The sequence below is a fragment of the Cervus canadensis genome, chromosome 23 (genome assembly GCF_019320065.1).
Source record: "Cervus canadensis isolate Bull #8, Minnesota chromosome 23, ASM1932006v1, whole genome shotgun sequence".
NCBI classification, from domain to species: domain Eukaryota; kingdom Metazoa; phylum Chordata; class Mammalia; order Artiodactyla; family Cervidae; genus Cervus; species Cervus canadensis.
In genome coordinates this window covers 51,724,181-51,748,653 of record NC_057408.1, presented here as the reverse complement: position 1 = coordinate 51,748,653, position 24,473 = coordinate 51,724,181, and the positions used below count along the sequence as shown (strand labels likewise).

General features: G+C 48.6%; 1 protein-coding gene across 1 annotated transcript in view; it reads right to left on the bottom strand.

The window, feature by feature from the left end:
* EMILIN2 (elastin microfibril interfacer 2) overlaps window positions 1–23,865 on the bottom strand; it is a 56,601-nt gene extending 32,736 nt beyond the window's left edge. The window contains exons 1-2 of the mRNA XM_043444544.1: window positions 23,402–23,865; window positions 22,748–22,870 (exon numbers count right to left, since the gene is read on the bottom strand). Coding sequence (XP_043300479.1) covers window positions 22,748–22,870; window positions 23,402–23,535 — 257 coding nt within the window. The 5' untranslated portion in view covers window positions 23,536–23,865. The remainder of the gene's footprint in view (window positions 1–22,747; window positions 22,871–23,401) is intronic.
* Between the last annotated feature and the right edge of the window lie 608 nt (window positions 23,866–24,473).

The following is a 24,473-nucleotide window of genomic DNA, read 5'->3' as shown; positions in this document are numbered from 1 at the left end:
CCTTTATCCTCAAAATTCTGATTTCATTGGTCTGGAGCAAGGGGTCCCCAGGCGTGTGTACCTTGCAAAAACTCCCCACATAATGGCTGAGCACAGCCAGAATTGAGAAGCACCCCAGACTGGCAGGGAGTGAATGGAGCCCCTGGCCTGGTGCTAGTTTGATGCTCCATACACATTCACAGCATCAGCGAGCTGCACCCAGCTGGGGCGGCCGAGGATGGCCTGCAGCCAAAGGGACAGAGTCACGGCAGGCGGGGCTGGAACCTTGGCCCCCATCCCAGCCCGGGGTCAGGACTGGAACAGCATTCTGTGCCCTGGGGATCTCTGACCAGCTGCCTCAGGCCCCCCTGGGGGCAGGGTCGGGAGCAGGGAGGCAATGAGCTGCCCCACAGCCCCACCTAACTCCCCTCCTCTCCTCTGAAGTCCTTTTGGGTTTTTTTTTGCAGGAGAGGGTGAGACAAGAGTTCACCATTTTTACAAGTTCCCCTGGGTCAAGGCACCAGATGAGCCCAGGAGATGCTAACAAGAAGGCAGGTGGGAGAAAAGGACTAGAAAAGTTGACTCAGAACTCAGGGACCATGTGACTGGAAACGTCCCTGTTAACACACAAGGGGACAAAGTGATTGTGCCTCTGTTTGATGTCACCCCCATGAAGATGCCTTCCTAGCAGGAGGAGAGACCTTCCCTCACCTGCTTCCAATTACACTTGAATTTGCTTGTCCAGAATTCATCCTTCTCTCCACAACCCAAAGCCCCAAGAAGGCAAGAATGCCTGGTGGCTCTGTTCCCCACAGTGTCCCTGTTCTTCACACTGTCCTACTGTGCTGAATAATTAACTTATTAATTGCTAATCAATAACTGATTGATCAAACAATTAATTAATGATACTATGCCCACCTTTGACCAGGTTTGGGACAGTCCAATGTCCATACAGAAAAACCCAGAGTGGACTTCTCTGGTGGCGCAGTGGATAAGAATCACCTGCCAATGTAGGGGACACAGGTTCGGTCCCTGGTCGGGGAAGATCCCACATGACACAGAGCAGCTATGCCTGTGCACCACAACTACTGAAACCCGTGTGCCCGAGAGCCTTTGCTCCAGAACGAGAGAAGCCACTGCAATGAGAAACCCGTCTACCGCAACTAGACAGTGGCCCCCTGCTCACTCCAACTCAAGAAAAGCCTTTGCAGCACTGAGGACCCAGCACAGCCAAAAATAAATAAATAAAAATTCAAAAAACAAAAATTAAAGCCCCAGAGTGATCGATCCCCAGGTCCCACCCAGAAGAAGTGGCTTCCTGAGTCCTGTTGTTGTTTAGTCTCTAAGTCAAGTCTGACTTTTTGTGACCCCATGGACTATAGCCCACCAGGCTCCTCTGTCCATGAGATTCTCCAGGCAAGAATACTGGAGTGGGTTGCCATGCCCTTCTCCAGGGGATCTTCCTGACCCAGGGATCAGACCCGCATCTCCTGCACTGGCAGGCGGACGCTTTACTGCTGAGGCACCAGGGAAGCCCTCCGGAGTCCTACCAGAACCCAGTCAAGCCCCAGGGCCCACAGTCATGGGAACAGGACAAGACTCAACACCAGAAGGTGAGCGAGCACTGTGCTTTCCAAGAAGACAGCTGTTATCTGGGGCAGCTGTTTAAATATAAACTGATTAAAATTAAATTAAACCGGACATCTAGTTGCTCAGTCACACTCTCCACATTTCACATGCTTTGCAGCCACAGGGTTAGATAAACAACGTTAACGTCTCCACCACCACAGAAAGTTCTGTAGAACAGGGCTGGCCAAGACAGTCACAAGATTGTCAAGGGAATAGCAATAGGCCCATGTCTATCTGTTCATCTGATTTCTCCTCCCGTGTCCCCAGCAGCAAGCGGAACACGTGCTCTTGAAATAACCACCCGTCACTGGCAGAGGACCCGTCACACAGCGGCCACACATGGTACGGGTCCTTTTCCTGCATCCCGAGTTTACCTGTGTTTTACTTTACACTCCACACAAACTGAAAGCCCGGCAGGTCCTGGGGGACACTCACTTGACTGGGATTTCTCCCAAGAACAGACTTTCTAGTAAATTCCTCTCTGTACTCCAGACACTGGCTGGCCCCAAAGAACCTAGAGCCAGCTCTTGTTGCTTCATTCCACGTGTGTGGTTCCACACACGATCATTCAGAATGGGACAGATGATGGAGAAGAGGCACTTCCTCTCCCGAGTAGGGAGCACCCAGGTCCGGGGAAATCACCTTCTCCCCCGGAGCAGGAGATGCGAGTTCAATTCCTGGGTCAGGAAAATCCCCTGGAGAAGGAAATGGCAACCCACTCCAGTACTCTTGCCTGGAAAATCCCATAGACAGAGAAGCCTGGCAGGTCACAGCCCATGGGGTTGCAAAGAGTCGGACAAGACTGACTGACTAACACCCTCACTTTCTTTCACTTTCCAGGGACAAGGAAAGTCCACACATGTAAACTCGAGAAGTCATCTCCCAGTTTCGAATGCGCACCCAGGGCCGACTTGGGTGTCTGACGCTCAGCTACTGCTCCAGGTTTTCCATAGCGCAGTTCAGGCCGGCCACAGCAATTCCGTTTTGTTTGTTTGTTTGTTTGTTTTAAAACTGTGGTTAAAATACACATTACCCACAGTTCACTGTCTTGGCCATTTTTAACAGCACAGTTCAGTGGCACAAGTACACTCACAACGTTGTACAAACATCACCACCACCACCAACACCATCTACAGAACATTTTTATCACCCTAAACAGAAACTCTATACCCATATTAAACACTAACTCCCAGCCCCCACCTCCCAGCCCCTGGCAACCACATTCTTCTCATCTCTAAATCTGACTGCTCTTGGTATATCATATAAGTCGAATCACATAGTATTTGTCCTTCTGTAACTGGCTTTGTGTTACTTAGCATAATGTCCTTGTAGGAGAGGAAAAAACTTTTCTTCTACCCTCTTATGGGGCTTCCCTGGTGGTTCAGATGGTAAAGAATCTGCCTGCAATGCTGGAGATGAAGGTTCAATCCATGGGTCAGTAAGATCCCCTGGAGAAGGGAATGGCAACCCACTCCAGTATTCTTGCCTGGAGAATCCCATGGACAGAGGAGCCTGGTGGGCTACAGTCAATGGGGTCGCAAAGAGTCGGACACGACTGAGGGACTATCACTTTCTACCCTCTTATATTTGTTCCTGGGGCCTGTGAATCAAACTGACAACAGGCAGATTAACAGGAGAAAAAGACATACAAATTTTATTGATGTTAATATTTTTATGTGCCCAGGAGGCCTCATGGGAAAGAAGTGAAAACTCAAAGTAGCAGTTAGAGCCTTAAGTACCATTTTAACAAAAGGTGATCAATTGTGGAGAAGGCACCAGACAGAGAAGAGAGTTCGGGCTTCTAGGAGCAGTAAGTCGTGGGGATATGGGTAGGAACAGAACAGGTGATAAGGGCTATCTCAGTGAGGTTTGTTTAGGCAGACTCGTGTCGGTGCTGTTCTCTGTCTCTGCTGATAAGGTTCCCTCCTCTCCCCCTAGTACAGGTGACGCTTTGGGGCATCAGTGGGGATTTCAGAAAGGTCTTGTCTCGGGCTTCCCTGGTGGTCCAGAGGTTGGGAGTCCACCTGCCAATGCGGGGACATGGGTTCAATCCTTGGTCCGGGAGGATCCCACATGCTGCGAGGCAACTAGGCTCATGGCCACAACTACTGAACCTGAACATCCTACAGCCTGTGCTCCACAACAAGAGAAGCCACCACATTGAGAAGCCCACTCACCGCAACTAGAGAGAAGCCCCCACACGACACAACTAGGGAATGCCTGCATGTAGCGATGAAGACCCAGTGCAGTCATTAAAGAAATTTTTTTTTTTAAAGAAAGGTCTTATCTCTGTGGTTTCTCAACTGCTTTCAGCTCAGAATAATCAGTATGCCAAAGTGGTAGGTTTTGAGGTGGTCTGTCCTGATCCCCTTCACCTGAGGCTCATCCGTGTTATGGCATGGGTCACAAATTCCTTTTTACAGAGTAATTCACTTTTACAAAGTTGGGCCCCCGTTTTCCAATTGAGCAATGACCAAGACAGTGAACTGATGTTCTAGGACCCGCCTGTGACAAATGGATTTTTTCTTTTTTTTGTTTGCTGTCCTACCAATCAGTGAATAATTAAGTGAGCCTTTTATTGAAGTAGCAGTTTGCCAGAAGTAAATACTATGCAGGTTGTAGAGTTTGAAGCTGGAAGGGATTTCAGAACTATGTGAAGGAAAAGGGGTTCTGCACAAGCAGAAGAAGTACTTCCCGTCCAAGTCCACTGTGTCCACAGATGATCCAAAAGTTGGCCATTTTAAACTGTGTGCATGGACGAGACGGGCTAAGGAAGTGACTCTGATCCCCACGTCCCATCTAATGCGGATTGTCCACATTGGGAAAAGCAACCCCCGCCCTGCCACATGACAGTGAGTGAAGGAACCAGAGAGCCTTCCTCCAGGTTAAAGCACATCACCCACAGATCAGGATTCACACACACACACACTACTTTATCTAAAGTAGATAACTAATAAGGACCTACGGCAAAGCACAGCATTCTACTCAATACTCTGCAATGGTCTATATGGGAAAAGAATCTAAAAAAGAGTGGATTTATGTACATGTATAACTGATTCACTTTGCTATATAGCAGAAACAAAAGCAACACTGTAAATCAACTATACTCCAATACAAATTTTTATCACAATTCTCGTCTTTTTCTGCTATATGACACATTTCTAGTTAGATCCCTCTGTGGAGAAATTAGTAACATGAAAGTAAAGAAATGCTGAATATTTTACTTGACTCCTTAGGTGGATCCATCTAAGTTTTAAAAGTCAAAAGGCTTGGGCAAATATATTTCTGAAATACAAAATGTACCTAATGGATCTCGAAGTCAGATTGATGAGCCCTGATTAAAACTGGATTACAGGGCTTCCCTAGTGGTCTAGTGGTTAGGAGTTTGCCTCCCAATGCAGAGGACATGGGTTCGATCCCTGGTCTGGGAAGATTCTACGTATTGCAGAGCAACTAAGCCCATGTGTCACAACTACTGAGCCCTTGCGCTTAGAGCCCATGCTCCGCAACAAGAGAAGCCACTGCAATGAGAAGTCCAAGCAACACAACTCAAGACTAGCCTCTGCTATCTGCAACCAGAGAAAGCCCATGCACAGCAATGAACGCCCAGCACAGCCACCAAAAAAATAATAATAGAATAAATAAATAAATAATAAATTAAATTACAATATAGCTTTGTACATTTCTTAAATCGCAGCTCTTAGACCAAAGCAATGTGTTGAAAATGAAAGTGTACATATAGGAGATTGTCTCTTTCCTAAGACAAAGGAGATATCTGCTGTTGTTCAGTTGCTCAGTTGTCTCTGACTCTTTGCAACCCCATGGACTGCAGCACTCCAGGCTTCCCCGTCCTTCACCATCTCCCAGAGTTTGCTCAAACTCATGTCCATTGAGTCAGTGATTCCATCCAACCATCTCATCCTCTGTCGTCCCCTTCTTCTCTTGCCTTCCATCTTTCCCAGTATCAGGGTCTTAACTAATGAATTGGCTCTACGCATCAGGTGGCCAAAGTACCGGAGCTTCAGATTCAGCATCAGTCCTTCCAATGAATATTCAGGACTGATTTCCTTTACGATGGACTGGTTGGATCTCTTTGCAGTCCCAGGGACTCTCAAGAGTCCTCTCTAACACCACAGTTCAAAAGCATCAATTCTTCAGCGCTCAGCCTTCTTTATGGTCCAACTCTCATATCCTACTGGAAAAACCATAGCTTTGACTATATGAACCTTTGTCAGCAAAATAATGTCTCTGCTTTTTAATACACTGTCTAGGTTTGTCATAGCTTTTCTTCCAAAGAGCAAACATCTTTTAATTTCTTTTAATCACTGCAGTCACCATCTGCAGTGATTTTGGAGCCCAAGAAAATAAAGTCTGTCACTGTTTCCATTGTTTCCCCATCTGTTTGCCATGAAGTGATGGGACTGGATGCCATGGTCTTCGTTTTTTGAATGTTGAGTTGGCCAGCTTTTTCATTCTCCTCTTTCACCTTCATCAAGAGGCTCTTTAGTTCTTCTTTGCTTTCTGCCATAAGAGTGGTGTCATCTGCATGTGCTAAGTGGCTTCAGTTGTGTCCGACTCTTTGTGTCCCCATGGACTGTAGCCCACCAAGCTCCTTGGTCCGTGGGATTCTCCAGGGATCGAACCCAGGTCTCCTCCATCTAGCAGGTGGGTTCTTTACCACTAGTGCCACCCAGGAAGCCCATCCTCTGCATATCTGAGATTACTGATATTGATATTTGCTGGAGAAACCACAATTGTAAGCTGTTTCTTTTCCTGTTTCCTCTTGAAGTAATTTCCTTGGGTACTTAGGATGGCAAGTTAGATTTCAAACCCTAAAATCCTCTTTATTTTATGCTCTGATCATACAGCAAATAAATAAAAGTTTTCCACAAGTGATCACCCTTCTTAACCCTGAGGACGTAACACGTTCCTAAGACAAAGTCGACTGGAGAGATGTCCAGTGACTCAGCCACCAGGCTGTCCCAGCTCAGCTGCGATCGACAGTGAAGTGTCACTCTCAGATTTACTATAAGAGCGGGGGTGCTTTCTCTCAGAGCAGACTCTCATTGCTAAAGATGACATCATCTCCAAGTGCAGGGCGCGCCCAGCAGCATGAAATACAGCTTATACGTGTGTTCCAAGGAGTCCACATTCTTAGCTTTAACTTCTTCACTTGGGGAAATACACGACGGAACACAAGTCCACAGTTGGGTAGTGGCCAGCAAGTGTGGGGGGCCCCCAAGACCCAAGTGCAGCCCCAGCTTTCTGGAGGCTGAATAATCCAACATTAACGAAGGCCCACAATATCCTAAAGAAATTCTTTGGGAAGGGGCCAAGGCTGCAGCAGGCTGCTTTTCCAACTACAGCCTATATGATTTCATTTATCAAAGCCACATCCCGTCCCCTGATTCCTGGAGTCAGGACCAGAGAGCGGTGGCCTCCACCCCATCCCTCCCCATGCGCACAGCCCCCAGGTTCCCACGGTGTGGACACAAGAACAGCTGCAGCCTCAGCGTTTGGCGTGATGCTGAGCCCAAGGGCGATTTTCTGTGGTTCAGAAATCCAGATCTTTTGTCTCAGAGCCGCTGAATAACTCTTTTGATTATTTCCTCTTTTTTTTTTTTAAAGAGGAAGCATGATTTCCTCAAATTCTCCTGCAGAAGTCACAATAATTTCGAAAGCTTTTCTTCCATGTCCTTTGTCTTGTTTGGCAACCTCCCTCCCTCAGCTCTAGTCACTCTGCTTTCTCTTCTCTCTCGGCTTCCATGTCTGCCACCACCCTTCACCTTGCAGCTGCCCACGAGGTATCCTCGGTACATTCAGTCCTCCGGCTCAATCGACCATGGATTGAAAGTATTCATGGAAGGGCTTCCCTGGTGGCTCAGTGGTAAACAATCTGCCTGCTAAGGCAGGAGGCGGGGATTCCATCCCTGATCTGGGACGATCCCACATGCCTTGGAGCAACAACTACTGAGCCTGTGCTCTAGAACCTGGGAGCTGAAACTGCTGAGTCCACGTGCTGCAGCTAGTGAAGCCCGAGTGCCCTAGAGCCTGTGCGCCACAACGAGAGAAGCCACGGCCATGAGAAGCCCACGCACCACAATTGGAGAGTAGCCCCGCTCGCCGCAACTACAGAAAAGCCTGCACAGCAACAAAGACCCAGCGCAGCCAAAAATAAATAAATAAGAATTTTTTAAGAAAGAAAGTATTCACGGAAAAGAAAATTCCAGAAAGTTTCAAAAAAGCAAAACGAATTTGTCATGCACCCAGCTACTGTAAGGACTTACATAGCATTTACGCTGTATTATGAGTTATCCAGACACAATTTAAAGTATACAGGAGGATATGCATAGGTTCTAGGCAAATATTACATCATTTTACATAAAGGATTTGAGCATCCGTGGATTTTAGTATCGTGGGATGTCCCAGAACAAATCCCCTGTGGAGCCCAAAGGACCACTGTATTGCTTTTCCATTCAAAAGGGGAACTGGCTACGATATCCCATCTGTAGTCCATGTTGGACCTTTGGATGAAGACCATGGATGGTGGCAAGCTCTTAAAGATGCCTCACCTGGAACTTGGTGGAAGTCACTTAGAAGCTCAGAAAATCCTAAGTCAGTAGGAGTTTCTCTGCAGATATAAAAACATTTTCTTTCTTTGGGCCAATTCATTCTCAGTTTAAAAAAATAATCTGGGAATTGAAAACAGGATGGCTTGTGTTTCTTTTCTAATTTATGACCACACTGTGGGGGAGAAGGACCAAGTGTTACAACCTAGTTTCATATTTCTCACATCGTCCTAGGCAAAGCCAGTGCTATTTTATGATTTTCAAATCCACACTTAAGACAATGAGGTTGAGACATTCACAGGCGACTGCCCTCTGTTTAGAAGGAGCAGAACTCTGCTTTGGAAGATGGTGCCACAGCCAGCCCACCTCCAGCCTGAAGGTGTAGACAAGTAGAGGGCCAGGGGTAAGCTAAGAAGAATTTTGCTTATTTGCTTTTAAATAGAAAGGGGTGATGGAGGCCATGGAGGAGAAGAAAGTGAGGAGGAACTTTACTCCAAGGAGACTTAGAGTGGCCAGTGGATTTTTAAGGTTGGAAACACCTGCCATGTCTGTCAAGCTGTTTGTGTTGCTATAGTCTTCACTGAATCCGCGTGCTCACGCTGGCTTGCGGAACTTGAGGTTTTCTTAAGGAATTTAAAAAAAATTAATTTATTTTTGGCTGCACTGGGTCTTAGTTACTTTGCAGGCGCTTTCTCTAGTTGCGGTGAGCAGGGGCTACTCTCCAGGTGTGGAGCATGGGCTTCTCACTGCAGTGACTTCCCTTGTTGAGGAGCACAGGCTCAGCAGTTCTGGCGCACGGGCTTGGTGTCGCTGCAGCATGTGGGATCTTCCCGGACCAGGGATTGAACCATCTCTTCTGCCTTGGCAGGCGGATTCTTATTCACTGCGCCACCAGAGAAGTCCTTTCTTAAGGAATTTGAGGGTGTGATGTTTTTCTGAGAAAACCACCCCAGAACCCAAGAATGCAGGGGCTGTAGGACAATAGGGTGTAACAACCCTAAGAGAAATGCTTCAGGGCACCACGGTTCTTGTAAATTGAGGGGGGAGGGAGACAAATATACAGACTCTCAGGTGGTGGAGAGGGGCTGCAGCTTGCTGTCCATCGCTTTAAAATCATTTAAGCAAAATAACATAGATTGCATTATTTTGTTTTGTCTAAATAAAACAACTAAGATCTATGGTTTGAGTAGTAATTCTCATCCTCCTGGATAAGTCAGGCGCTAGGCTGGCCCACCACCCAAGACGTCACTGCAATTTTTATCGCTAATAAAATACATCAGCACGCTATTTTCAAGGAATTTCTGTCACAAAAATAAACTTTAAAATAATTCCCTATATTTTCAGTATTTAACTTTCTCAAAACACACTCTTATCTCTGATTACTGTACCCTCCTAATTACACCAAAGCGTTCCTTAGAGCTGTGTTCATGAACCCTGGGCCAACCCGGCGGCTCAGTGATGAAGAGCCCGCCTGCAATGCAGGACACGCAGGTTTGATTCCTAAGTCAGGAAGATCCCCTGGAGAAGGGAATACCAACCCACTCCAGGATTCTTGCCTGGAGAATTCCATGGACAGAGGAGCCTGGCGGGCTTCAGTCCACGAGAGTAAGACACGATTGAGTGACTGAACGACAACATCATACTTCACACAGAGAGGCAACGTAGGCTTACACCTTGGTAAAAAGCTTTTAAAGCTCATGCTGAGATGACCAGCTCAGGAATCTAAATGACAACACACATTGTTACTTTGGTTGATTTAACAGGAATCTATCCTATCACAACCCTTCGTTTTAGCTGCAAGCCACTGCATTTTCACTCATCTGTAACAATCATTTCAAAGTCTGTGCATGCCACGATTTCCATTTTAAAAACACAAGCCATGGCCAGTTGTTCAAACTTATAGTCTCCGTGCCTGAAACATGAAAACCAAACTCAGCACATACGAGTCTTCACAATGGGAGGGAAAACAAGCTAAAAACTTTCTCTCCCCAAGAATGAAGCCTAATGCAAACCATGGGCTTTGGATGACCGTGATGCGTCAGTGTAGGTTCATCAACTGTAAGAAACGCTCTGCTCTGGTGGAAAAGATGATAATGGCGGAAGCTGGGTATATGTGGGCGGCGGGGGAACATGAGAAATCTCCTTACTGTCCCCTCAGTTTTGCTGTAAACCTTAAACTGCTCCAAAAATATACAGTCTTAATAAAAGAAATAAATAAACACACAATTCACATGCTTTCTCTTTCATCCATTCATTCAGTAAACATCCTCTGGGTGCCCACCAGGACCACACGATGGCTTTCCCTGAGTATCTACCATGGAACAATCATACGTACCAGGAGCCTACAGACGTCCATGACCCAGAGCAACAGGCACTGTTCTAGGGCATCTCAGCAGAGACCAGTCATATCAGACAAGATATATACAATTATTTTATTGTATTCACCACAAGGTAAAAATGTGTAGTAAGACTAACCCTCTGGGCTGCTTCTATAATAAGAGACCCAACTGCCCACTTGAAAGATTAGACTTGATTCCTGATCAAAGGTGATGAATAACGAGGTACTGATCCATCTGTGAATAAAGGCAATTCTGCCACAACCTCTAAAAGACAGTGCATAAAAAAAAACTGACCTTCTCTCACAAGATCAAAGCTATGGTTTTTCCAGTAGTCATGTACGGATGTGAGAGTTGGACCATAAAAGCGGCTGAATGCTGAAGAACTGATGCTTTTGAACTGTGGTGTTGGAGAAGATTCTTGAGAGTCCCTTGAACTGAAAGGAGAGCTAACCAGTCAATCCTAAAGGACATCAACCCTGAATATTCATTGGAAGGACTGATACTGAAGCTCCAATACTTTGGCCACCTCATATGAAGAGCCAACTCACTGGAAAAGACCCTGATGCTGGTGAAGATTGAAGGCAAAAGGAGAAGGGGGCGACAGAGGGTGAGATGGTTGGATGGCATCATTGAACCAATGTACGCGAGTTTGAGCAAACTCCAGAAGACAGTGAAGGACAGGGAAGACTGACGTGCTGTAGTCCACAGGGTTGTGAAGAGCTGGACAAAACTGAGTGACTGAACACCACCACAAATTATGGTCCATTTTTGTTGTTATTAAATTAATTCATTTTTAATTGGATGATAACACATCCAACACAAGACTGTGTTGGTTTCTGCCATATATCAACATGAATCAGTCATAGGTATATGTGTCTCTTCCCTCTTGAAACCCCCTCCCACTCCATCCCACCCCTCTATGTAAAATTAGATAGCCAATGGAAATTCGCTGTATCACGCAGGGAGCTCAAATCTGGTGCTCTGGTACTGTCCTTTTTATCCCCACCATCGACAACGGACTAACATGCTCAGAGACAGCTCTTCACCCCAAAGCACAGAGAAGAGGCCTCCTGGCCATTCCATCTCGGTCACTGCTCATCCCTCCACAGCCAGACCCACTTCTCCCACCATACCTGCTTCAGCTCCACCAGGGAACCTGGCCAGGCTCCCAACAGAGCCCCTCCCGCTGTTCCCCACCCATCCTCTCCCTTCTCCAACCCATTCTGCACAAATTGCCAGATTAGCATTTGGAAGCTCTGCTGGTGTCCTTGACCTAAAATTCTCCATGGTGCCCCTTTGCCTAAATGATAGAGCCCACACTCCCAACCCTGGGTGACAGCTTGAATTCTCTGTCACCCCAAAAATATGTCAGAATTCGAATCCCAGGACCTTGGAATGTGACTTTATTTGGAGGTGGAGGGCTTCCCTAGTGGTGCTAGTGATAAAGAACCCTCCTGCCCATGCAGGAAACCATAAGAGATGCAGGTTCAATCCCTGGGTCAGGAAGATCCCCTAGAAGAGGGCATGGCAACCCACTCTAGCATTCTTGGCTGGAGAACCCCATGGATAGAGGAGCCTGGCGGGCTATAGTCCACAGGGCCGCAAAGAGCTGGACACGACTGAAGCCACTTACTATGCATTCAGGGGCTTTACAGAGGTGAGCAAGTTAACATGAGGGCGTCAGGGTGGGGGGCCCTAATCCAGGATGACTGATGTCCTCATATACAGGGCTCATCGGGACAGACACTCAGGGATTCGATGACCATCTACACACCAAGGGGACAGGCCCGGAACAGACCTGCCCCGCCCATGGCTCACTCCTCCCTTCTGTCCTCCTCTCGGCCCCTGCTACCGTCCTCCCTGGGCTGCGCTGGTGTCCTCTGACGTCTGCATCTATTTTTCAGCTGGAACCTTCCTTCAAAGCCCCGCGAGAACGTCACCACCTGCAAACAAGCTCGCGGATTCCTCCCGGCTGGAAACAATTTCCTCCGCCACTGAACATCCTCCGCAGTTTGTGCCTCTCTTATTGCAGCCCTCATGCCTACCTTTTGCTTCATAAATACTTCTGTTTATGTCTCACTTCACCTACTGACCGTGAACGTCTGGAGAGCTAGAGAGAAGTCGGGCTCCTTGCTGTGTCACCATGGGGCTTAGACCTGGGCCAGACGGAGACCAGGCACAAAAATATATTTTTAATGAAACCAAGGAACTAAGAGTCTTCAAATAATAAGTCTACTTAACCCTACTGAGCTTCGTGCCAATTCAAAATGGTGTATGCTAATTAGGCAGCCTCAATCCAATTTTCCCCGGGGCAAAATGTGCCATGTGTTTCTTTACTCCATTAGGGTTTCATCCAGTGTTCTACATCTGTTATGTATTTACTGTCTCAACTGGTCTTCGGAAAAATCAGAGTTGTAACCTTACTATCAGCATAAATGAGTTTCCACACTGTATTTTACCATGAGTCCTCAGCTTCAAAACAACCAGACACAAATGTTGGTGGACACATGCAAAGGAATACTACTCGACAGTAAAAAGTAATCAACCAGTGATCCAGAGCACAACATGGATGTGCCTTAAAATAACCAAACTGAATGAAAAAACCTTATGTATGAGCACAGATCATATGAGTAGTGACATAAATATCTAGAGAATACAAACCCATCAGCAGTTGCCTGGGGAGGAAGTGTGTGTTGGGGAGGGAAACCGGAGGGAAGGATTACAAGGGGTGTGAGGTCACTCTTGGGGGTGATGGAGGCATTCAACATCCTGATTGTGATGTTGGTTTCACAGGTACATATACATGTTAAATCATACAACTTTAAATACGTACAGTTTATGTAAATTACACCTCAGTAGAGCTGTTTGTGTGCTTTGCATATAGCGTACATATATAATATATATATATTTTATATACTATATACACTTTATATATATTTATGCACTTGAGTATTTTAAAATCTCATCAGCAAATGAGAAATTTGCTTGAAAGCAAATTGCCAGTCTTGACTATCCAATTACAAATCTCAGTTAAGAAAAAGCCAAAATCAGCATTATTAAGTCTTTTTCAGAGTTTCAAAATGAGGATTTAACTAAACTTTTGTTGTTTTTAATGTATCAGATTACTTTTCAAATACACAACCAATTGCTTTATTTCTACTGGGAACTCAGCCCTAATATCTATTTTTGTACTTTTGAAAGCTGTTGTTGTTCAGTCGCTAAGTCATGTCTGACTCTTTGCGAACCCATGGACTGCAGCACGCCAGGCTCCTCTGTCCTCTACCATCTCCCAGAGTTTGCTCAAATTCATGTCCATTGAGTTAATGATGCTATCTAACCATCTCATTCTCTGCCGCCCCCTTCTCCTTTAGCCCTCAATCTTTCCCAGCATCAGAGTCTTTTCCAGTGAGTCAACTCTTTGCATCAGGTGGCATGGACCGATGATTAGGGAAAACAGCCAAAACAGAATTTTCTTTTTTATCTTCAAATTGCCATTTTGTGTAAAATAACACAAAATGTCAAAGACATAAATGAGCGTTTAAAAATACGACAAAGAGTGACTCCTCGTTGGGACTCTTCTTTCCCAGTGTGGACTCTGCCAAGGAGGGCTCCGCGGGCACCTTGAGATTTGGTTCTGGACATGAGCCGTGAATGGTGTTTCTGCCTTCCCTCCCTCCCGCTCCGCCAGTGAGCAAGGAATCTACGTTTCATCTCACTAGTTGTTTTTTTGCCATGATGCAACCGAACGACTCCCAGATACCTTGAGAGTGGCCAGAAGATGATGCAACGTGTGGGGATGAGAACGGGCACATGGTTTATCATGATGGGGCCAGGCCCTGACCCTGGGCTGTGGTCCTGGAACACTGCTGCTCCAACAGATGACAGCTGGGGCATCTCCAGGGTGGGCCACCTGGTGTATACGTCAGGCCTGAGCACCATCAGGACAGCGGCTTCTGGAATGTTCAACGCATCCAGAGGGGCTTGTGATGCCTCCCTCCCTGCCTGGGGCCCTCATTCCCCCCAACCACCCCCACTCCTGCTTGTCAGAGCTCTTAGGGCTGAAACTGCCTAGAGCCAGGGAACCACTTTACTGGTGAAAAGATCCCTCGCAAAGGGATGGATTGTGCAACCAGCCTCCACCCTGAGTTCTGTTGCAATCTCCACCACAGCTTTCGGGCTCCACTTTCAAGATACATGGAAAAGTTTCAGTTAGCAGAAAACAAGTGGCATTTTCACCACCACGGTTTAGGGAGAAAAAAATCTAGGCCCTCATATGATGATCCTTTAACAGCATCTGTGCTGGGCAGACGCAGGCGAGCAGCTGGAAGCAGGAGGGAATTCTCTAGCACCTCATAATGAGCTGCGAGCAAATCTCAGCAAAGATAACATAATGAGGCCCACACAGACAATCACAAAAGTGGGAGAAGATGGGAGAAGTCAGGGAAAAGTTGAGACTTCTCACAGCCAATTCCCTTTCATCAAAATGATCAGCTTGAGAAGACTTCATCTAAATACGCATCTCAAATTTCTTTTTTTTTTTCCCTCAAATTTCTTTTAACTAAATGCTTAGGAAAACGTACTATCCTGAAAGGCTGATGCTGCAAAGAATAATTTTTAGGTGTATTCCATAATCTTCTAATATTTTTTTAGGTGGGGGTTAAAAAAAAGAAAAGAGCAGCTGGATCTTGACACACCCATAAAAGTCTGCTTCTCCAGCATTTTCAAACCAGGAATTTGGTTAGTTGGAAAACTCCCTACTTTTTTTCAGCACCCATCACCACTTTAAAACAGGAAGGAAGGAAGAAAACTTGGTGAGCTTCGTTTTAATAATTTCATTAGTTTTCCTCCCATGTGAATTGCCATCATACTGAAAACCACTCTGTTCCTCTCCAGATCCTCCCAGGAAAATCAGTTATCAGGCAAAGTCACGCTTGTGTCATTTTATCAAGTGGGTCATTGTTATTTTTAAGTCCAGAAAACTGCTTCATCAAGCGCGGAAGCAGTTAATTCTGGGCAGTGAAACAGTCCTGTAGCCAACAATAAATCAGAACATTTGGGTGACAGTCTGGAAGTCATCTGAACACTGGCAGTCTGTCAGTTTTTGGTTTTAGAAAACAGTATGTAAAACAGCAGCTCACTGTCATGCACGGTACCTGCCTCATCATTCACTCAGTAAACACGAGTAACATCTTAATATTCCCAACATGAAGAAGAGGATTTTTTTTTTCTCAGAGCAGAGCATTAAAACAGCGTGTTCTTGGCTGGATGAAACATGATTGGAGCTCAGCGAAGGCAACCTGGAACACTCAGCTGCCTCCTCTCTATGACCCGCCTCGGGCATCCAAACACCTGCAGAGGTAGGAACCAACGTCCACAGCAACCAGAGCACTTATTGATTTTTATTTTTTCAAACTTTTGGCCATGCCACATGGGATCTTAGTTCTCTGACCAGGGATCAAACTCATACCCCCTACAGTGGAAGCTCAGAGTCCTAAGCCCTGGACCCCCAGGGAAGCCCCAAAGCACTTATTTTAAATTGACTGTAATCTCTCCTGTGCTTTTTCCCAAAAAAGCTCCATGACTGCTCTGCTTCCAAAGCAACCTCTGGGTTTAACTTCATGTTTACAAATTGATTTAAATGATTTTATTTTCTTAATTGTCATCTTAGGCCACTGCATGTCTTTATTTCATTCTTTAGCACCCCAGCCTTTCTCTAACTTGTCAGGGAATTCAGAGCCTTTAAAGAAGAGATCACCCGAGAGGCGACAGCTCCAGACAGGAGAACAAGCTGTGTCTATTAGACATTGCTGGTGACTGTACCTCACAGCGGTCACTGCCCCCGTGGTGCTGAGGAAAGAGCGTCTCAGAGAGGTTGAGTGACTAGCCTGAAGTCACACAGCTCGGTAGTGGTAGAGCAGAGGCCAGAAGTTGCATCTTCCATCTCCTCTTCCAGAAGCATTGGCCACACCCAGCCAGCCTCGAGGGATTACGTGAGGGGCCCGCTGACCTGTCCCCACCCCACCCTGCCACGTCTCCCCTTTTCTGGCCTCATCAGAATTCTAATTCATTGACCAAGTATTGGTGGAATCACAGATCCACGGAGGAAGACTAATTAACGGGAATTAAATGAGGCTTCACAAAAAGCCAACTGTTTTCCTTAAAGCCACAACCTCTGTGTGTATTCTATTCATTTTTCTCCAAGATAAGAAAGGTGGAAAGTGTAGCCCGTAAGTACAAAATTCTTCTTCCAAGACCCCAGTCTCTTCCCTGCTTAATCTGCTGGCTGACCTCGTGATGAGAATAAAATAAAATGATGAACGTGAAAATGTTTTTGGAACACCAAACGGCTCTACAAACATAACATCGTATCTACCGGGAACAAAGGAAAAGAGCGAGGCCGCTTGTAAGAAAGGTCTGAGGCTCGTGGTGAGGATGGAGCCCGGAAGAGGGGGACGCAGCAGGGGCCAGGCACGGCTCTGGGTACCTCTGTGCAGGTGCTCCTGGGGCGGAACTTGGGGTCCCTCGTGATAACAAGGTCCCTCCTCGTACCAAGAAGCAGGGCTCGTCACAGCCAATGGACCTCAAGACGTTGGTTAAAAAACTGAATGAAGGGACTTCCCAGGTGGTCCAGGGGATAAGAATCTGCCTTGCAATGCAGTGGACATGGGTTCGATCCCTGGCCCAGTGTCCCACATGCCGAGGGGCAACTAAGCCCATGCGCCACAGCCAACGAGCCAAAGCTCTAGGGTCTGTGCTCCGCAAAAAGAGAAGCCACCGCAATGAGAAGCTCTCGCACTGCAACTGGAGAAAGGCCACATGCAGCAGCAAAGACCCAGCACAGCCAAAAATCAGGAAATCTTGGGGGAAAAAAAAACTCAGAAAGAAGAAACATTCCCCCAGAGCTATCTACACAAAAGGCACAGTTCGAATTGAAAGCAATTCTGTTTCTGGAGATGTGAAAAACGTAGAAGTGGCTCTACAAGTCTCATTTTTCCCCCCCAACTCTCAAGGGCTTTTTTTTTTTCTTTTTAAGCTTTTCCTGGCTGAGACTGCTCCCTAATAGAAAACTTTCCTTCCAAGTAAATGGTCATCTGCTCCCCCTAGAATCTAAGGATTAGAGGAGTTCTGGAAACTCAGCACTAACACTCACACCTGGGGGAAATTAAAAAATTCTGCATCTGTGTTATCACAGCAGTGCAGGCTCCTAGAGTGGGCCCCGCCCAGCTCCCTGTCCCAGCCGCCGAGTTTTTTTTTTTCTTTAAAGAGCTAATAGGAAAAATTTCACCAAAATTCCACACACCCAAGGAGAGGGTAGGGGATGGGCTGGGTGGATGCTGACAAACCCCAGTCAGTTTTTGCAGTGTCAGACGGCAGTGAATAGAGGGGAATAACCCTGCCTTACGTTTGGGATCCTCCCTGTCCTCACCAGCGAGGCAGCTGCTCTGCACATGGGACACCCCCAAACGCCTCAAATACAACAGCACTCAGCTGAGCCCGGCTGAGTGGGAGGTGATGGAACTCTCTAGAATCGCTGCCATGAGGCATGAATGATGCATGAAAGGAACAATGCCCAGTCCAGCCAGGAGAAGAAAGACAGTGCTGTTTTCCACCAGCGGTGCACACAGCATGGCCAACCCGCGTCGGGCGGGTGGTGGGCTCTGCGAGAGCTCAGACCCTCACTATCCCCTCCCATCACACTGGGGCTGCCAGGGTCATCGCATCACACATGGAGGCACACTCACGCACGCATACCACACACACCCTTGGGCGCTCATCACTGAGTGTGGGTTTAGACAGCAAGCGGGTGTGTGGGTGTGGGGTGGGAAGAGCCTAAGGCTTAGAAATAACAGAGCTGGACTTGTTCCCAGGCGCCACTACTTCCTGACTCCATGCCCTCCTGTGAAAGGGGGATAACGCCCCGGGACTGCAGTACAGACGGAAGATAATGAACATAAAAGGACTCATCCCCTTACAAGAATGCACTCCAAGAAGAGCGTCTCGTGAAATCAGCCCTGGACACTGTACCAAGCCTGCCAAGACCGTCAACCTGCCCGGTCCCCAACCTGCAGAAAGAATTCCAAGTCTCCCACATTCCTGTCTCCCAAAACAAGTCTCTCAAACCAGTCCAGGACCAGACAGATGCTCTCCATGCTGAGGTGTCCTGCAGAGACCCCAGACTCAGGTGCGGATCTGCTGAGACCATCCTAAGTGCGGGTGTGTGTATGCATGTGCCAACAGTGACCATCTACCAAACAGGCTGAACTGCTAAAGGTTTTTACAGTGAATCAGAAAACTCTGCAATACGATGAAAGTTTAGAAGATTTATGCCTTTCTTAACATGAACGTGTAAACTTGAACAATGATCTCAGAGCAGGAAATGGTCCTCAGACCCATCTTCAGAATTCAGAGTAAATGATCAATCGCTACCGCCCAGCTTTTATGCTGCTTTAGAGTCCACAGTAGCTGCCCTTCCCTCCTCACCGGATAATCAGCACCAGATAACTTCTCTTATCTCCTCCCCGGGTCAGATCAGCCACCCTCAGGAATTAGCTAAGGGAAGACAGCAGTGTCCGTGGATGCAGTCCTGTGCCTTGGAGACCCGGACCCCTCCTCACAGAGTGCAGCAGAGACAGACCCACAGAGAGAGCCCTGATTTCAAATTCCTAGTGACACAGACGTATTCATAGCAATTAACCATTCTCCGTACACAAGAATGGCATCACCACTTCACAAGTATTGGGACATGAGCTTCGAATGGTTTTTCTGGAAGCGCACTTTTGACTCCATCCCCAGTGACAAGTCTCAGGGTGGTGGCTGAGCCCAGGGGGACAGGGGTGGTTTTCCAGAAGTCTCAAGCTCCACCAGTCTGGCCTCCCTAATAGCATCTTTTCAACCACCAGCCTAACAAACCAAACAAAGGAAGCAAACTGGCCAGTGTTTTCATAAAATAAGAGCCAAACTGCACAGCATGGTACACAGTGTGAAAAATGATGTAGTCCACTAAATCCTTGCAAATGATGCCCAGGAAAGAGAGTGAAGCACACAGGCGTGAACACACATACACATGCTCGTACGCGGACCAACAATGCTCACTCACTTTTATGTGGGAATTGTCTTCCAGGAAAGAAGGTGGAAATCTTCTCAGTAGTTGAGTACTCTACAAGTACTAAAGTGGTTTTTGTTTGTTTGGGGTTTTTTTTTGTTTTTGTTTAGTCACTAAGCCGAGTATGACTCTTTTGCGACACCATAGACTACAGACCACCAGGCTCCTCTGTCCATGGAATTTTCCAGGCAAGAATACTGGAGTGGGTTGCCATTTCCTTCTCCAGGGCATCTTCCCAGTCCAGGGATCGAACCCGCATCTCCTGCACTGGTAGGCAGGTTCTTAACCACTGAGCCACCAGGGAAGCCACTGAAGACTCTCTCTCATGTTCCAGGGACAGAGGCCTGTCCACAAAGGCCAGGTCTCCTGGCAGCGCTGCCACTACATGTGACCACAGGAAAGTCAGGGACTTCTTGACTCAAGTCTTCACCAATAAAAATGGGGACAACAGTATTCATTTTGAAGGACTGTAGCAAGCATTAAACTAATGTATGGACTAAACAACCCTGACACAGCGCCTGACACACACAGCTTTCTTCACAGCGTCAGGAAAGCGCTTACTCAAGACACCCATGTATCAGACAAAAACCCTCTCTACTTCCACTTTCACATGAACGATACCCAAATTCACAATCTGGAATCAAAGCTTCTCTGTAGATGCAAACAGAACATTGGCTAAACCTTCTGGAAGCCCACCCGTGCCAAGTCCCCAGAGCCCGTGGCATCTGAGTGTCCAGCTCAGAAGCTCTCCTATTGCAGGAGTTACTTCCCCATTGAACCCTTGTCTCCCTCTGATTTCTCTCAGTCTCAGGGCAAATTCAGTCTCTCCCTTCGGCTTTTTCACTTCTGTCCTAAAACCTGCTAAGTCTTCCAAGTAGCTTTTCACCTGCTTCAAAGTTTGAAAGTGTTCAGTTGCTCAGTCATGTATGACTCTTTGCAAGGACTACATGGACTGTAGCCCACCAGGCTCCTCTGTCCATGGGGATTCTCCAAGAAAGAACACTGGAGGGTGGGGAGCCATGCCCTCCTCCAGGGGACCTTCCCAACCAAGGGACTGAACCCTGGTCTCCCGCATTGCAAGCGGATACTTTACTGTCTGAGCCACCAGGCTTCACCTGCTGGGCTACTACGAATTCCCTTTTCCCACAAAAACCCTGGAAACACATGAGACTCTTGGGTAAAGGGGTTTCTTCAGGACCACGCCCTGCATCTCACACAAGTTACAAGGCCTACCCCCCTCCCTGCCCTGGAACGGTCTCCTTCTGCATTAGCAGAAGGCCTATCCCCCCTCCTCCTGCTGCCCCAGAGCCCTGGCCTTTCTGGACCCCTCCACCTCCTGGGCTTCTCCTCTCCGGCTCTCTGAGATGCCACTTCCTCCTCCAAGGTCTTGGCTTTGCTCTCTCTCCTCCTCCCTCCATTCTCTCCGCCGCCCCTAACAGCTCAGTTCTGCTCCGACTCTTGTTAAGTCCGCACAGCTCCTACCTGCTATTCTCACGATGCTCGACAGTCACCAGTGGCTAAACCGCGCTCCTCACTCGAGCCTGTCGCCAGCCTCCAGGCCCACCTGTCCCACGCCACCCAGAAAGCCCCCTCTCCATAACTCCAGGCTGAGTTTCCCAAGAACCTTCACTTCCACAGGTCTCAGGTCCTAAGGATCAAATCATGAAGAACTGACAACACCTGTGAATTGTGGGCAGCAACTCAGGCTCCTGGGCTCATCAGAAACACCTGCGAAATGCCGTGCTCCACGCCCCGTGCAACCAGAGACACGGGCATCAGGAGAACACTGTGCCCTCTGACGGGCTACCCAACTCAGTGTGGCAGCAGCAATTCAGTGTCAAACCAATGCTCTGCGTACAGCAGTGGAGAGTCTTTTTTGTTTTGGGGGGGGTGGTTTTTTGGCTTTTAATAGGACTTACCCCTTCCCTGGTTTGATCCCTGGGTGGGTAAGATCCCCTGGAGGAGGGCATGACGATACACTCCAGTATTCTTGCCTGGAGAATCCCATGGACAGAGAAGTCTGGTGGGCTATAGTCCATGGGGTTGCACAGAGTCGGATAGGACTCAAGCGACCTAGCACACACGCATCGCTTCCTTGATTCAGTCTTCACCACAGCCCACCTGGGATGATCCCACTTATAGCCTGAAGCTCACCCCCCACCCGCCCCCCCACTGCCTTCTGGAATAAGGTTTCCTGCAGCACAAGTTCCAGTCTGTCCCTTTGCTCTGCCAGAGACAGACCCGCCTACTGGCTACTCTTTGCTGTAAAGACAACTGTGGTCTAAGACAAACAACTTATTCTTAGGGGAAAACAATTAATTTCAACCATCCCATGCAAAGGCTACAGCCATTTATTCACATCAGCTCCCCCTCTGATATCTGACTTAACAGAAAAACACAAAGACTCTCCAGATGACAACTGAGTGAGGGTGATGTATGTTACAAAATCTGTACTTTGCTGCTTCGCTTCCTGTTTTTTTTTTTTTTGATACAGTGAAATCTTTATGAGCAAAAAGATTAATCCTTCTCCTCCTCTTTAAGGACCATTCTCTCCTGACAACCACTTAGCTGAATCCCCCAAATCTAACTTGAAAAAACAACAACCGCACACTTTCAAGCGGGTTGTTTCTGGGGACTTTGGTTTAGAGATCCACAACACCTGGAAGAGGTCAGTTTTATGGGGACATTTGGACAAAACGCCTGATTTAGAACACTGGATAGAACAAACCTCTCAGCTAATCCTACACATAAGAGTTCTTAGCAGTATACATTTTGGAATCTTCTCCGTGCCCCAGAACACACAATATGGATCTAATTAGGTCCAGCTGCCTTATGTTAGTAATAAAATTGAAAGAAAAAGAGAGGGAGAGAGAATGGGGGTAGGGGGCTTTGTTCGTCCCCTCCTCTGCCCGGCGATCGACCGCAAGGCCGGCGCGTCCCGGACGCTCACTCCAGACTCGAATACCCCGGAGAGCCTAGTACCCCGCTCAGCGCTCAGACTTTTCAGCGGCTGACTTTTCATCCGCTGGAAGAGATTTTCTGAGCCGCTGGAGCCCAGAGACCCGACCCTACCCCTGCCCCCACCTCGGCCCGGCGTGCCCCGCCCGCCCCTCGGCTCCACGACTTACGTGAGCGCAGACGGACAGGGCTTCTGGTTCCAACCACAGTTGTACTGAGCTTGGATAAAAGTCTCGCTTCCCTCGAGCACCGAGCAGCTCACGTTCTTGTTCACGATGTAGGCGCACCAGTTCCTGGGGTGAAGGAGAGTCGGGAAGAGGGCACGGCATAAACCCGGAGAACAATGAGGCGGGGGAGAGAGGGAACGAGCCTTCAGGGCGACTGATCGAGCGAGGGTAGGGGAGTCCGTGGTCCCCACGGAGGCGGGAGGCTAACCAGCCGACATGTGGACGGTGCACCTTTGGAGAGCAGGCACCTTAATCCGACAAAAGACGGACAAAAGGGCCCCCCTCCCCACGTCCCAGAGGCCCCAGTCATTCCCGGGGAGTTTCCTGAGAGCCCTGCCCTGCGGGGCTCTCCCTGCGCCCCACGGTTCGGAACGCAGCACCGCTGGGGGCGCGGGCGAGGTCGCCTGGGACGCCCCGCTCCGGCCGTGAAGCGCGCTCCACCACGGAGGAGGCGCCGCCCCGGCAGCCCGAGGGGGACCCCGGCTGCGGCTCCTCGCCTCTGCCGGGCAGAGTGGGGTCCTGCGGAGAGCGGGAAGAGGTGGGTGGGAGCCCACGGCTCCCGGCCGTCCTGGGGACGAGAAGAGGCCGCGCACTTACTTGTTCCTGGCGCTGGGCCGCGCGGGGTGCCCGGGCTGCGGACTGGCGTGGCACAGCCCCGCGCCGCCCAGGGCCAGCAGTGCCAGCGCCCAGCGCCAGGGCGCGTGGGGCCGGGGCCGTGTCGGCGGCCACATTCTGCGCGCGGCGGGCGCGCTCCGCCGGCGGGATCTGGAGCGCGGGTCGGACTAGAGCCGGGAGGGTGAGGGCGGCCGGGGCGCGGCCGGAGAAGGCAGGAGGCTCGGGCGCTGCGCGGCGCCCTTACCCGCGTTGCGCGGCCGCCCCCTCCGGCTTCTCGCTCCCACTTCTCCTTTTCACTCCGTGCGCCCGCGCTTCTCCTCGGTCCCTCAATGACGCACAGGTCCCCCCGGGTGCCGCCCTTTTTATTTCACTTCCCTCTCCGGAACGTGACTCTCCCTCCGCCGCGTCTGTCTCCCGTCCTCTTGCTTCTCGGCAGGGGGTTTGGGGTGAAAGGGCTATAGGGTTTGGGAGAAGGGTCTCTGTTACAGAATTTCCAATTACTCATTCCTTTGGTCTCTTCCCAGAAGCCGGGCGACTCCGCCTCCCACCTTCCAGCGGGCGCGCCCGGCCCCTCGGGAAGGGCCGCCGTCGGCGAGTCCGGCGGGGCTCACGTCGTGCCCGGGGCCGGCTTCCCAGGGCTAACGAGGGACATCTTTATCAGTCCTTCGCTCGACTCGACTCGGATTTCCTCCTCTGGCAAGACGCGGCCATTCCTCCGCACTTGAACTTCGGCGACTTTAGGGGGAATGAACGCGGGTCCTCTTTTTCTTACGCATCCATTAAACAGTTTCCAAGTCAACGTGCCAGGCAGCGGGGGATGAGAAAAGACAGCTCCACCACTTCCGAGCAGCTTCTTCAAGCACAGTATCAGACTCTAATACACTCCACTAATTTCCAAAAGGTAGTCCCACAGCCTCTGCTTTTGAGGTCCCATTCTGAACTGTTAAAAATTATTATTAAAGACATTTACTCCACAATAATCACCTTTTCTTCAAAACAGTTCAGACACTGCTAGACATTTGTCTTTCACGTGCTTGCATATTTTATGCCTTTT